Source organism: Trichoplusia ni, chromosome 1 (assembly GCF_003590095.1).
Source record: "Trichoplusia ni isolate ovarian cell line Hi5 chromosome 1, tn1, whole genome shotgun sequence".
In the NCBI taxonomy this organism is placed as follows: Eukaryota; Metazoa; Arthropoda; class Insecta; order Lepidoptera; family Noctuidae; genus Trichoplusia; species Trichoplusia ni.
Window position 1 is genome coordinate 19,320,623 of NC_039478.1, and position 14,293 is coordinate 19,334,915.

Sequence of the window (14,293 nt, forward strand, 5' to 3'; positions counted from 1 at the left end):
TGCGTTCATTCGCCATTTGGTCTTCGTTTTTTTTATTCTTAGGATTAACTAAAATTAAACAACGATAAAATATAATGTTATTATATTTTTTTGCCTGAAATTAAGGATGAAATCTTCCTTGGGGTTTGTTCACCTTATATTTACAACATTGAGAATATTTTGGAGATATGAATATAGCGAAAATTTGATTCACTTTATGAACGTAGTTCAGTTTGACAAGTTCAGAAAAATATTTTTTGTTATGTTGTCTAGTTTTAAGGCACGAAAATTTTCAATTTTGAATTAATTTTTTCTTTTTAATAAATGTTTCTAAATTTAACAATATAATAATTTCATAAAACACATTCTTTCCCACGGTTACTGAAATCTCATAATAATGGCTAAGGAAGTCTCCATGTGCACGGTAAATTGTTGAATTTCTGGTCTTGTAATTTGGGTTTTAATGTACATAATCCATATAGCTGCGATCAGTTTTCGTTCTAAACTAACCACGTTAACCCAAAAATCCATCATTGCTGAAATGGTCACCTGTCACTCATATTCTTCAACATTTCACATTTATATACTTGTAGCAACTCCAACAATGGAGTCCGGTGAAGGAGATAGCGGGAGCACCAAGCGTGCCTCCGCAAGTGGGCTACTGCTTCCACTCTCCCAAGAAACATCCGTGGAGGCCCATCATGGGCTACGAGGAGATCGAAGTGACTCCTATGTAAGTTTTAATCAAGACTGCAAGATACGAGAGTAAACTAGGAAATCTTTTAGATTGCGACTAGATTGACAGATTTATCTTCTTGGTCGTATCCTCTTCATCATGATCATCAGCCCATATTCGTCCACTGCCGCACATATGATTCCTGAATTACGAGCCATTGAGGTCTATCTTCGGCTGCTTGCATCCAGCTCTTGCTAGACATCTTGCGCATATCATCACTCTGAGGACGTCCAACATTACCTTTGCGAGATGCAGCAAACGAAGTGTATTACATCCTCATTATCCAGGCACTTCTTTCGTGGCCGTCCTTTGGCAAGTTTAGATGATTAAATGGATTGCAGGCTTAGAATCATAGGGTATTATATATTACAATAATGTTGTTACGCAGGCCATCTCAGCCCATCACGAACACGATGGTAGACCCGTGCTACACGCCGGCGGGGATGGCAGCCGAGCCGCTCCGCTTCCCCAACCTGGTGACGGGCTTCGACCGCAGCCCCGAGCACGCGGCCCGCGCCGCTCTCTACACCCGGTACACGCAGTACGAGTGGAACCAGAACAGCATCAAGAACTACAATGAGTCCGACGCCAAGAGGAACTTTTCTGAGCGAGTCAGGAATGATATCATGAGGATGTTAAGGTGGGCTAATTTAGTGTGCCTCCTAGCTGATAATTATGTATATTGTTACCCTAATAATTGCTGCATATCGCCACCATATTTTTAATTTACCAGAATGTGATAATATCAATTGAGTATTACAGGGAAACCGATGAAATCGGCACACAGGGACAGAGGGATTCAGGCAGGAGGATCGGGGAACGAATCACTGACACTACGTTTTGGAGGAATGAGGTGAACATACGACTCCCATTTATACAACTTAGGTCATTTCTGAAGACGGAAAGTGAAGTTGCTAATGATTTAAGATTTTTTTTAATCAAATAAATTGTCCATAATTGCGGTGTATAGGTGTCTATAGAAATGGAGCGTCTAGTGTCGACGTGCGAAAAGTTGAATGACACCCGTAGGCAGCTGGAGCGAGCTATCGCCGGCATCGAGGGCCCGCTGCATATTGTGCAGGAATGTCTCTACCACAGGGAGAAGCGACAGGGTAACGTCTTTATTTTATCACTCATAACATACACTGAAGTAAGCAAATCCTTAAACATAGTTATTTAGGGTTTTGGCCACCATTTTGAGAGCCTTTCGAGCCTTCGAACATCCTGACTAGTTAACCATTTGCCGTCATTTAGAACTCAACACATTAATACTGTAAGAACGCTCAATGCTCAATGTTTTCTTTGAATCCCACGGATGACATACTATGTGTCATCAGGTTTGGAGCAAGTCCACGACGCCGTGGAACAGTCCCTGCTTAAAGAGGTCGCCATACTGCGCGAGTGTCAGGATAAATTCCGAAATATGCTTGAGAAGGTATGGTGTATAAGGAGTCATTTATTGTAAGGCAAGGAAAGACTCATAACTAATTAAGTCCTATGGGGCATCGGTTCATTGTAGGTACGGCAACAATCGAAGAACTGCCGTGCGACGCAACACGAGTTGGAAACTGATATGCGCAACAAGGAATACGCACTTGGTATTGACTCCATGTGCCATCAGCTCAACAACTTCTCAAAGGTAGGGAGACCAGATCCATAATGAACAAACCTACACTAGTTAACATACATTTTTCACTGCACAGCTTTACTAAAGCCATTGACAAAAGATTCATGTGTGATTTGTGTGTAGTAGTAATAGGTTGTGTTGTGGATCCGCAGGGCCTGCAGTTCTACGCGGGCATCGAGCGCTACGACCCCACGGTGTGCGACACGGCGCGCTGGGCGGCCGCGTCCGCCGCCACGCTGCAGCGCTCGCAGTCCGAGCGGGCCAAGGCCGTGCAGATGCTGTCCGGTCAGACAGCCCATACTTCTTCGATTATTTCAATAAGACTATTTAAAGGCACTTTCGAAACCTTTATTAGGAGCTGTTTCCGCAATTCTATAATGTCATTCCTATGGAGCAAAACCGTAAAGCAATTCTTTTTTTACTTGTTTAATTATTTTTTACTTAACAGACACTGAAAATTTGATCAACGTTTCTGCGACGGAGATCTGGGACCAATGGAGTAACTCGAACAGTGCGTTCACGCGGCGCATCGCGGAGACCATCGAGATCAAGAACAAGTTGCAATTACATCTGCACAAGGTATATATAATATATATTTAGATATAGGTAGGTACTATACTTTATAACATGGTTCAAAAGAATTTTGAGACTTGTTAGGATGCAAGTGCAAGAATACAAACGTATTTACTTGCATCTTAAGATCCTGCTTGCCGAAGATTAATGTAAAAATAATAATTAAGTGCGAATTAAAGGTACCTAAAATCTTGTTTACAGATTCAACAAGAGATCTTCGATATCGAGAAGACTTTGGAGTTGCTGAACAAGGCCATCGAGGACAAGCTGCAGCCGATGAAAGTCGCTCACACGCGTCTGCAGGCCAGGACTAACCGGCCGCATCTGGAGAAGTGCCGTGACGAGGCACAGAACAGGTACTAATGCAGTTTGTAGTCTTGGAATAATATGTATCTACTCTATCCAGTCGATAGAGTAGATAGGGCTGTTTTAAACATAGCAAACGTTTTTTTTATTCCCCTAAAATAATGTTTTCTAACAATACGATTTTGAAAGCTAATGTCGATGTTTAGGCTGGTGAAGGAGGTGTGCGACCTGCAGGAGACGATGGAGACGCTTCGCTCTAAGATCGCGACGGCGGAGGGCACGCACCAGACGCTGCTGGGCGTGCGCGCCGGCCTGGAGGCCGAGCTGCGGAACAAGACCACCACGCTGTTCATCGACCGCGACCAGTGCATGGGCCTGCGCCGCGGGTACCCCGTCACCGCCGCCATCAAGGCCTAGGCACTCTCCCTCAACCATCTCAACTATTGTGTAACTCCACTGTATTATGCAATAAACTTTATTAAATACAACTGCTTTTATTTATTTTTGTCTTTTTTTGGCCAATAGATCAATTTTGACAATCATAAAAGGGTAAATTATGGTTGTGGGTAAAAATCGAATCGAAATAAAAATTCCAATAAAAATTAACACTAACATCATTGAGATGCTAGCTCTCATCTATTTAAATAACAAAACTTAACAAGACTCTGTACAAAGCTCTACACTACCTTGCATTTTAATCTATGTAGTTTTAAAATGTGATTGGAATTTGTATTGAACAAAGCCTCACATAATCCTTCATCCACCTTCATCGCATTAGAGCCCAATAAGTGTGTTAAGCAAGTTAGTGTAGCTTGATTTGATGACTATAACATTATTCAAACATTTATTGCCTAACATAAGTGGGTACTGGAAGCTTCATGCCTTCTTTAGCCTCAAAGAATGTATAGGATAAAACTATTTCATCCACAAACTCCATCTTAGGATCATCATTGAACTCAGGGTCAATGTAAAAGAATACTGGCATGTCCACCTGAAAAAAATAACATTGTTAAATAAGCAAGGAGTGACTGGAAAAACAATTCATTATTAATCAAAGACTAAAGATGATTAAACTTTACCTTCTCATGTGGGTTCAGTTGCTGTTCCTCAAAACAGAAACACTGTATCTTGTTGAAATACTGGCCAGCCTCAAAGGGGACCACGTTGTATGTGCTAATACCAGTGACCGGCTTGTTTGTTGGGTTCAAAGCTGTATAGAATGCTAGAGCTGTTTCGCCAGGTACTACCTAAAATGGGATATTTTAAGATTAAGCATTAGCCATTAGCTAGTAATGTCTTTCAGTCAAAAGATTCTATTCTAGTAAAAATCTAAAAGTTTTAAATTGTTAGGGACCTTTATATACATTGCATGAATATCACAGTGGTAAGTCAGCAACACTCACAGTCATGTCAAGCTGTTGTGGTTTGAAGTTCCACTGCATAGAGGATGCAGTGTCAGCATTAAACCTGATCTTGATTGGCCTGGTTTTTATTGCTGTCATAGTGCTCACATTATTGTTGGGCTCGACTAAGCCAGTTGTTCCACCATAACTGTATGCCTGAAACAAATCAATTAACATTTATTACAATTTCTTACTTGATTAATATATTTCAATTAAATACAAACAATCAATTTAATATTTGGGGTGATCCTTATAGTAAACCAAGATTTTGTGTTATTATAAGATAACAATCTTACTTTTATAACAGTTGTAAAAAAATATGCCCTACCACCTACCAAATCATTAATAATTATAATTATGAGTATGTATGCCTAAAGCAAATGGCTTGTTTGCGACTTCTTCGCATAAAGTGTAGATTAATGATTGATAGTTTTTCATTATTTTATGACTACTAGTGTTATTATCTAACATGCCTAGGTTATCTTTAGCTTACCTGACAAAATATCCTGTAAAGTGGTACGGCGGCATAACTTAAACCTACTGTCATAACACCAACCGCTATCATATAGTTTAGAGTTGATCTGATTTTGTGTTTCTGGTCATGAGCTCCTCGAATAATAAATATATTAGGATGTATTGGTCTCTTAGGAGCAAATAGCGGTGAATTTATAACATGATTATTTTTAAATGTATTGACATAACAGCGATTCATCCACACTAGACGGTTCATTTCGAAGGTTATTCTTTATTATTTTCTATTAACTACACAAATTATAGATAGTAGATTATATTATCATTTTCCGATTGCAAACCAATTCTTACAAAACATTCTGCTCGTGACGACTGACAAGGCAGACAATGGTAAGATTCTGTCAATGTCAAAAAGCGATTTGTAAATACGAGTCCATCTGATCCGTTCCTATTTACTGGCGTTGTAGGTGCCAGCTGCAGCTGGTAACATTATGTTTACATTTTAACGAATAAATGCTCAAATTGAATCAGCAGTAATAAATCTATTACTTGGATAATAAAAAAAACTAACCTTAAGATGTTCCGTGGCTCTGCACAAAGTGTAAAGTGTCCAAACTTCTTAGGCAGAATACTATAGTGCGAATTTTTAAAACTATAATTTACTAGCTGTTGCCAGCGGCTTCGTCCGCGTTAGAAGATATAAGTTTCTATTTTTTCCACATTTTCCATTCTACCTTCGCTCCTACTAGTCGCAGCGTGATGGTATATAGCCTACTAGCTTTTCGCCCGCGTCGAGTTCGGTTATATCGCGCTTCCAAGAGAACTCTTCAAAAGTCCGGGATAAAAACTATCCTGTTCTTTCTCAAGGTCAACTCTATCTCTGTACCAAATTTCATTAAAATCAGTTCAGTGGTTTGGACGTGAAAACGTAACAGACAGACAGACAGACAGATTTACTTTCGCGTTTATAATATTAGTAGGGATGTTCCATATTGATGTACGACTGTGAAGCCTGGACACTGGACAGGTAGACGCTCTGGTACGTACTCAGGTACGGCATCCCAGGTATGGAGTGATACAGTTGATGAGGCGGATCTTCAAGCGCTTCACGCCGATGAAGTGGCGAAGGATCGGGTAAAGCGGCGCTCTCTCGTATCAAAGGCCAAGACACAATTTAGGTCGCTGAGCCAACGGAGTAAGTAAGTAACTCAGTTTCATTCAAGATGAGCAAAGCAGTCAATGTTGAGGTTGGGTTTTAATATTTCGTTACAAATGTTATATGAAATAAGAAACTACGTACATACAAATATACGATGTACTATTATTATCTCATCCAAAAATATATTTTTTAACGTCTGCATTACTATCCACAGCACTATCGATTTGTTTTTTTCTTTACCAAGAATGATAATCAGTATGTAATTTTGATAATAATTTTGCCGATGTCGCCGCGACATAGTCGCAAAGGACAATCTTGTGCAAAAGCATTTGACCGGAAGTTCTTTTAGTGGCGGGTCATTTTAAAATCATTTTCTTTAATCGAATTTGTCGCTCTTTTCCTTCAATTAAAAAAATATTCAACATCTATTGCTGAATAACTGGCTTACAAATGAAACTTCCACAAATATTTAAAATTAATTAACCTTTAATATCACAATATTTTATACTCCCGCACATCCTTGGATCATCGTTTATATTCGAGCGCCGTTAGTTTATGTTTCGTCTTGATGTGAGCATCCGTGTGCGTCTTTTGGTACGCTTTATAGGTACAATCTAGAAATGGGCAGCGAAACATTGGTTCTTTTCCACATTCATACGTGACGTGTCTTCTATATGTACTCTTATGTCTGTACTTCCTTTTACATTTTTCACATTCAAATGACATGTCGTAATGGGACCAATAGTTTTTTGTCTTCATTGGCATTATCGGCAACATATTTTGCATCATGGTTTTAAAAAAATCCACATCACCTGTAACAATGATATAGGCATCTTTTGTATTCTTTCTTACTGGTTATTTTCGATTTTCTTAGTAGATATAGGACGCGCTACTTTAAGGATTAATTCACAAGAATATAAAAAGGGTATTTTTGTATAAACATAAATAATGTTCCAAAAAAAAACCACTCTCATATAATAATGTGCATGAGTTGGGTCTGAAAATGTTGTACCAACCTAAGGCTGTGTTTGAACCAAACGTTGAGTCAACCGCAGAATATGATCAGGTTCACTGCGAGTTATAAAATGTGTTTTTCAGCGTCAATGCATAGCGTAATAAACGTTTTTCGGGTAGTTGTTATCCTAAAATGCATAACGCTAGCTTTCGATAAGAGGCTGCACATTGGTTTAGTTTAAACACGGCCTAAAATGGCCCGAACTGACATGCCAGGTCCACAGTGGCAAATAAAATTAGGTCTAACGCGCCTGTAGCAGTCATAAAATTAAGTCGTTATGTATTATGGAAATTACTTTTCAGGCATGAAATATGTATCAAAATCAAACACAATGAAGTGAATGAATACTACAGCCTCGTTCCAGGGGTTTGTTAGACAAACCAGTTGTTTATTGAATCAAGAACATTTATTCACATGCATAATCCAATTAAAAAGAACAAACCAAACACACTAGACTTCACTGAAAAACAAAATAAAAATACTCAAACATTAATAAAAATTAACATTATTTTGTGCTGTTCTCACTATTTTGTAATAATATGAGCTATAACAGAAACTATCCACATGATATGACGCTAAACGAACATTTAACAATATTCAAACAATATACTGAAGGTATTATTTTCTCTTAATTAATTATTTTTTATAAATACTGGTAGTGATTTGTACATTCAAAATTAAGGAACTGCTATAACATTTTTTAATATTGGTTTATTATGATCTAAGATTTCAATGGTTTGCTTGTCAGAAAGGACCAAATTTTATTCATATATCAACTTATTTAAAATTAATAATAATCATTTAAAAGTTATGTTAAAATAACCCCTGAAACCTTAGTGACAGATTTTTATTGTTTCTAGTTCAAGACAATTTTATGGTACAAATATTTACTACCAAATCTCTCCTAACTGCTTGCTGTGGGTGCGAAAAAACAAAACCTTTCCATGGTATAAGAGAAACCACTAGTTGCCAATGGCAAGACTACTGGGGGCCTAGTTTTCACTTTTTTTTTTACCATTATTTTACAAGGAGCGACTGCCTATCCGACCTCCTCAACCCAGTTACCGGGGCAACACGATACCCCTTGGTAAGACTAAGACTTTGTTGCTAAAATATATTTAAATATTTTACTCTTTGGTGTCAAAATACAAAAAAAAACTTAATTTGGCTGATTTTTTAAATTGACTGATTTCTTATTACTGGATAATCAACACCGATAAAATTAATATTTAAACTATTTTAAACTAATTTGTTGGTGGGTCTACAGGTTAAACTTCATAAAATATAAAACCCTAATCTATGCTCATACATTAGACACTCTTTACATAACAATTCTCCTGATGACACATTCAAATATCTTACACACCACATGTGAAGTGTGTAAGTTTCTCTAGAAAACTTAATATTAAATAACCATAATAATTTACTTAACAATAGTATATAAAATAGTTATTATTATAAGGCACTAATTTCTTATTATGGCTAAGAATCGACTGGAAGATTCTTTGGTTTACAATATTGCATGATTCAAAATTTGAACTCTTGTAAGGTAACTTATTTAACAGTAACAAATGCAAATAATAAAATAAGATATTTTAACAGGAATACTTATTAATACATTGTTTCTGTCACAAATTTGCTTGCAGTAATAAATTTTCTTTGGTAACAAGGAACACACACTAAACAAACATTAATAACAAGAACAAGAAAATATAACAATCTATTAATATTATGCATCTAGGTTTATATAACGAAAAACGTCTGATGTCTTACGTATATTTTGTCGTCTATAACTTATATTTACTTTTATCTGTAATGATTATTATTTATTTCACTACTCGGTTTAAAAAGCTGCCCCTCAAGCTACCAAGATTCATAATACATTTGATAAACTAAACGTTAAGTTAGTAGCTATTATTGCTTCTTATTTTCAAGACTTGTGTTAGGTATTATAAATTTGTATTCTTTTATAATCTTATCAGGTCAAGTTTTGTCTTTCATATAAAAAGGTTAGGTACCGAAATTTAAAAATAACTTTTCCTAAATGTTATGTTAAAACTATGTAGACTTGAGAACATTTAACTGACTTATTATGCACCATTTACTCATGGAATCGCAAATCTTCGGCAATATTTTTAACTATGAACTACCCGGACTAAACAGTAGATAGTAATGATCATACCACGATTCAAGTTAGTTTCATTGGGTAACCTTAGGATGGACGTGAGTAATACCACTGTGTGTATGTAGGCACATTTAGTACCATTTGCATTCCCAGCGCAGGGAACTCTACTGAAGCAATAATAGACATGTTGTTTTTTTTAACATCCTGATATTCACATATTCTGTACCTAATTAAATTAGGTCGGCCAGAACTGCAGTTTTTGGTGTTTTAAGTAATACAGTTTTGTTTTGTTTTACTATAATATGGTATCAATTACGTACTACTTTTGGTTTGTTGAAATGTGACGTGGACTACTTTATAACTACAGTGATGTTTATGTAGCGTGTGAATACATTTAATAACTTAAATTACGGCAAGATCTATAGTAACATGCCTACTGAATATTCTTTGGTACCAACGATTGCACTGGGTTAAAATGCAATAATTGATTTCTGCATTTCCTTAACGTTCACTCCCATAGATCGAATTCTGTTGAAGTCTTGAATTAAGTATAAGGTCCAGACTTCTTGTTTCATGGTAACAGTTACGGCTGCAACAGAAAAAATATCAATTTCATTATTTTATTGCTTTTTTAAATTTGTGTTGTTTCCGCATTTGTGTACAGTGCTCCAATAATATTTCTAGAAAGTTAAATGCATGCATACAATGCTTAAAAAGCTCTCATAGAAATGCATATTTAGTAATTAGAGCGAAAAGTCGTATTACAACATCAACCAAGTTTTCAATGGAAAAAACGGAAGTATCAATATGCTTCCATGTGAATTATAATAATTAATTAAATAGGTGAGGAAAATAATCAAGCTCCAAAATTAATGAAACTTTGGGATACTCATATATTAAACCATGAAGGTTTGAAAATTCGTTGTTAGACAAGAAACCAAATGCTTAGCATGCCCCCCTGAATACCAATGCAAGGATAAATACGGGACTGAGTTACGCATTAGTAACAAACGCACACAATCAAGAGAGTTAGCGAAAGTAAAACGGATTTACTGACATTGGAAGCCATTGGTGGTGGGGTCATTCTGACACGAAATCCACCTTCTCCGGCATATCTTTGTGTAGATGGCGCTCGTGTAGCAACAAGTTATGTTTCTGATACGCCCGGTACACACAGTACGGACACTTGAAACTTGGTTGTTTTCTACATTCATACTTTATATGTCGCTGAAGCGAGCCCTTGTGCTTGTATTTGTTCCCGCAGTCGACGCACTCATATAGTGTCCAACCAGCCTTACCGCTGCTCAACCCAGGCGTACCATAACTCAATATATAAGGTGTGTACAACTGTGCAACTGAAATTAAAAGGCAAATAAAATAAATACGTGCAGGTAACAGCTACCACCGTGTAGTGTGAAGCGAAGCCACCGATAGTAAATGTGCTACCGTGTGAAAGCTTAGGAAAATGCACCATGTCTCCCATTAATTTGCTCATAACTACTTGTATTAATCTAAATCTAACTCCCTTATAGTCTAATTTAAAATAGCATGCAACCAGTTTTATGCATAGAACCATTTTAATTTTAGTTACATTACAGTATGAAACCATTTATTAATATAATTTAACAAATCGCCATTTCCGCCGTTATCAAGAAAGATTTTTCATGCATATTACATAAATATTTCACTCTTATGCTCAACGAAATGCAGAAATCAAATATTCTCCATGTCGTTGGTAACAGAGACGAACCATTTTGTACATTACAGTAGTCAATATTAAAACAAATACATACCAAGAATAGCAACTTTATTTAAAATACAAAAAAGGTTATAAAAATACAATCAAATGCATTTTAATCACTGTAACTTCTTATTGATAGTAAATTGTATCTACAATAACTACAATGTTCTAGGTAGTAATTTATTACAATTAAAGAGTAACTAGGATTTGATCGTAACATCACTTGGGTCATGATATAGTTATTTACGGAACTTATATCCGTCAAAATGGACTCCTAACTTCTGCTTACAATAAGGCAGATTGTATAATTTTATCACAGCTATTTCTGTAAAATGTATAAAATATGTATGGGTGTCAAGTCTATTTTGAATGTTTAAACTACGGTTCATTAGCACTAATTCTATCGCAATCCATATATAAGAATGACAACGACGTTGTATGGTTATTTTAAATCACAACCTAGAAATTTCGCAATAACAAGTTACGAGTCATCTTTGATTGATCCAAACGTATTTTAAATCTGAAACAATTTAACCCCTAATGACTAACTTTTGAAGGCACTTAAGTTGTATACTGACAAGATTTATATGGTTGTACTTTGTGAACTCTACATTTTGATTGTATGATGGTAACTCCAGCGGATAATATCTAATGTGGTTGTATGTCGGTAAAATCACTCAATTGTAACTTTGTGTATGTGCAGTTTACATTAAAACAGTACCTAAGCTACGACAGAATGAGTTTACATACACGCTTCCACTCCTAATCTTACAATAATTTCTAAATGGTAATGTATATAAAATACTTACAACTACGTGGAAGATTTAAATGGAACTTCCCTGAACATACCAACATGATTGTGCTCTATTGTAACAAACCTGTAATGGCAGTGTGTATTTAATTTCAAAAGATTCAACAATCAATTTAAGGCACCTTAAAACCACAAATAATTGGCCCCAAATATAACATCCAATAAAGTACTAATAGATATTCATCTCGAGGAACTAAGAGTAACCAATCTCCACACATTTTACGACAAAACATATCAAGCTTAAATTAAAAACATAATAAATGCATTAGATGTAAAGAGATCTAAAAATAAATTGAAATAAAAAAATTAACTTATGAGTATTACAATAATAATGGAACATGCATTTATGGCAAAGAACTAGTGCTTGCTAACTAAGCGAATATAGCTTCATTTTAATTAACTCTATGATAAAAGTTTAGAACTTATAAACATTTGTTTTGTAAAGTTCGAATTTAAACATATCCATACAAGTAACACAACAGGCTATGTTTCACAAATTGAATACAACTTGTCTGATGTTTAAGATTTAAAAATAAATGAATTCAATTCTCATTTCTGTCAAATATCTGGAATACCCATAATTATCTATAAATCCAGATTGGGAAGATAGTAACTGTAATTGGTAACAATATTGATTGAAAAAAAAAAACAACTCGTATTTACTCCAACTACCGCCTCTAACTACACACACGAAACCAGGAATGATAGTTTACAATATTAAATGCTGTACATAAAAATATAAAAGAGAGTAAAACCGTAACTATACAAAATCACTTTTCGACTATAAACAATAAACACTATAATGGATAAATGCAATAGTTGCAGACACTGCTACAATAATGTAGCAATGTGAATACTATTAGTAATTCGTCAAATTGTTCAAGATCATTATGTATCTACAATATTTCGTCATAACTTGGGTTGTTATGTTTATTACTCGATTAGGTAACGATTTAAGGCACTGTTTGTGACCTCACGAATGGCGATTACATCTAACGTGACTGTCTGATGCCACTATCACAAAAGAGATTTCATCACATTTATCACAATGGGGATAACTTGGGAAAATTAGTTAAGAACTTCTCTATCTATTTGTTGTATACCTTTAAATTTGTAACATATCTAAACGATTCTATAACATGAAATAGATATATCAAAAATTGTATCTACTTGTCATAACCATGCCAATAGTAAACTTTAAGACAAAATTTATACTTTTAATTTCAACGTTCTTATTAAATATGGAGTATTTAATTAGTGACTAAGATTCGCCGAGTGCATTGAGCTATGTGCAAGCGTCGACGTTGTCCTGTTTAATGTATTGTTCCGGTTTAATGTGCACTTCTCGGTGCATTCGCTCCATGTGGCGTGCTATGTGCATTTTCTGTTTGGCTCGGTACACGCAATACGGGCATTGGAATTGAGGCTCTTTGCCGCATTCCCATTTCTGATGGTTCCGCAGTGAGGACTTCAGTTTGTAGACTCTGCCGCAGTCGGGACAAGTGAAGCTGTGCTCGCCGGAGGGCGGCAGCGAGGGCGGAGTGACGCGCATGCCGGCGAAGGGCAACGCCAGGCGCGCCGACCACTGGTCCCAGGACAGCCCCCCGATCCTACTGAACGACACGTCTTCCGCCGCGCAGCCGCCTGAAAGCGCGACAGATCATAACATGGGCGTCGGGCCAACACACTACGCAACATTCAACATTCCCGTGAGGTTAACAACAGTTACAAGCAAAACATACATACATGTTATATACATAATACACAAAATACATGTAAATAAATAGATGTGTAGGTACATATATATATATATATAGTATAGATATAATTTATTATTCTACTGTGAGTGTCCACCGAGTGCTGTGATGAAAGCTTTGCAAAAAAAGGAAAGTAAAAAAAAGAACAAAAAAGAAATAAAACATTTATTTTTTAATTGAAATCCTTCAAATTAAGAATTCACTGCTTTTCTCGCGTACAGTGATTTATAAGCGACTCACAAATTCTTTGAAATACTAGGCATATAAAGAAATCTCATGGTGTTACTGGAGCATTTTAGTCACACAGCTTTTGGTATTGTAATAAACATTGGTTAATGAAATGTAGTCTCCCGACCCATGGGCTTTCTTGTCTACCTGAAATTATTAATTATATTAGTATGAACGAAAAGGAAAAGAAAATAATGTAACATGCGCAAGTTGACAATTCAAGCAAGTGGGGAATTTCTGATGTTTTAAGGTCGATCATGCGTGCATGCAATGTTAATCGACTAACGGATATTATGCGTGACAAAACGACTTACCTAATTACAGTTTGGAAATAAGTAACAAACGTAATACAAGTAACATGT

At 36.1% G+C, this 14,293-nt stretch overlaps 3 protein-coding genes and 1 long non-coding RNA gene across 4 annotated transcripts; 1 reads left to right on the forward strand and 3 right to left on the reverse strand.

The window, feature by feature from the left end:
• The first annotated feature begins 294 nt into the window (after positions 1-294).
• LOC113498117 (tektin-3-like) lies at positions 295-3,722 on the forward strand. The gene is made up of 11 exons (XM_026878057.1): positions 295-403; positions 573-712; positions 1,104-1,355; positions 1,478-1,568; positions 1,686-1,827; positions 2,053-2,150; positions 2,235-2,354; positions 2,495-2,627; positions 2,791-2,921; positions 3,117-3,271; positions 3,428-3,722. Exons 1-11 carry the CDS (start codon positions 377-379, stop codon positions 3,636-3,638), a joined length of 1,500 nt encoding a protein of 499 aa, XP_026733858.1. The 5' UTR covers positions 295-376; the 3' UTR covers positions 3,639-3,722.
• A 95-nt stretch (positions 3,723-3,817) lies between these two features.
• Positions 3,818-5,490, reverse strand: LOC113498127 (cytochrome c oxidase assembly protein COX11, mitochondrial). The gene is made up of 4 exons (XM_026878067.1): positions 5,118-5,490; positions 4,625-4,780; positions 4,301-4,468; positions 3,818-4,212 (listed from the first exon to the last, which is right to left on the reverse strand). The coding sequence occupies exons 1-4, from the start codon at positions 5,352-5,354 to the stop codon at positions 4,066-4,068; spliced, it is 708 nt and encodes a 235-aa protein (XP_026733868.1). The 5' UTR covers positions 5,355-5,490; the 3' UTR covers positions 3,818-4,065.
• Positions 5,491-6,720: 1,230 nt separating this feature from the next.
• Positions 6,721-8,338, reverse strand: LOC113498196. The gene is made up of 2 exons (XR_003400963.1): positions 7,271-8,338; positions 6,721-7,066 (listed from the first exon to the last, which is right to left on the reverse strand). It is a non-coding gene; the product is annotated as an uncharacterized LOC113498196 (long non-coding RNA).
• A 4,893-nt stretch (positions 8,339-13,231) lies between these two features.
• LOC113508490 (longitudinals lacking protein-like) lies at positions 13,232-13,981 on the reverse strand. Its single transcript, XM_026891601.1, has 2 exons — positions 13,960-13,981; positions 13,232-13,590 (listed from the first exon to the last, which is right to left on the reverse strand). The coding sequence occupies exons 1-2, from the start codon at positions 13,979-13,981 to the stop codon at positions 13,232-13,234; spliced, it is 381 nt and encodes a 126-aa protein (XP_026747402.1).
• Positions 13,982-14,293: the final 312 nt, after the last annotated feature.

Bases quoted from the DNA above. Each gene is read 5' to 3' on its own strand.
- LOC113498127 (XM_026878067.1), bottom strand. From the start codon at position 5,354: ATGAACCGTCTAGTGTGGATGAATCGCTGTTATGTCAATACATTTAAA. The intron at 4,781-5,117 runs GTAAGCTAAAGA...GATTTGTTTCAG, and splicing joins TTTACAGGATATTTTGTCAG to GCATACAGTTATGGTGGAAC. The intron at 4,469-4,624 runs GTGAGTGTTGCT...ATCCCATTTTAG, and splicing joins CACAACAGCTTGACATGACT to GTAGTACCTGGCGAAACAGC.
- LOC113508490 (XM_026891601.1), bottom strand. From the start codon at position 13,981: ATGAGATTTCTTTATATGCCTA. The intron at 13,591-13,959 runs GTATTTCAAAGA...TCGCGCTTTCAG, and splicing joins GAGATTTCTTTATATGCCTA to GCGGCTGCGCGGCGGAAGAC.
- LOC113498117 (XM_026878057.1), top strand. From the start codon at position 377: ATGGCTAAGGAAGTCTCCATGTGCACG. The intron at 404-572 runs GTAAATTGTTGA...ATATACTTGTAG, and splicing joins AGGAAGTCTCCATGTGCACG to CAACTCCAACAATGGAGTCC. The intron at 1,569-1,685 runs GTGAACATACGA...TGCGGTGTATAG, and splicing joins CTACGTTTTGGAGGAATGAG to GTGTCTATAGAAATGGAGCG.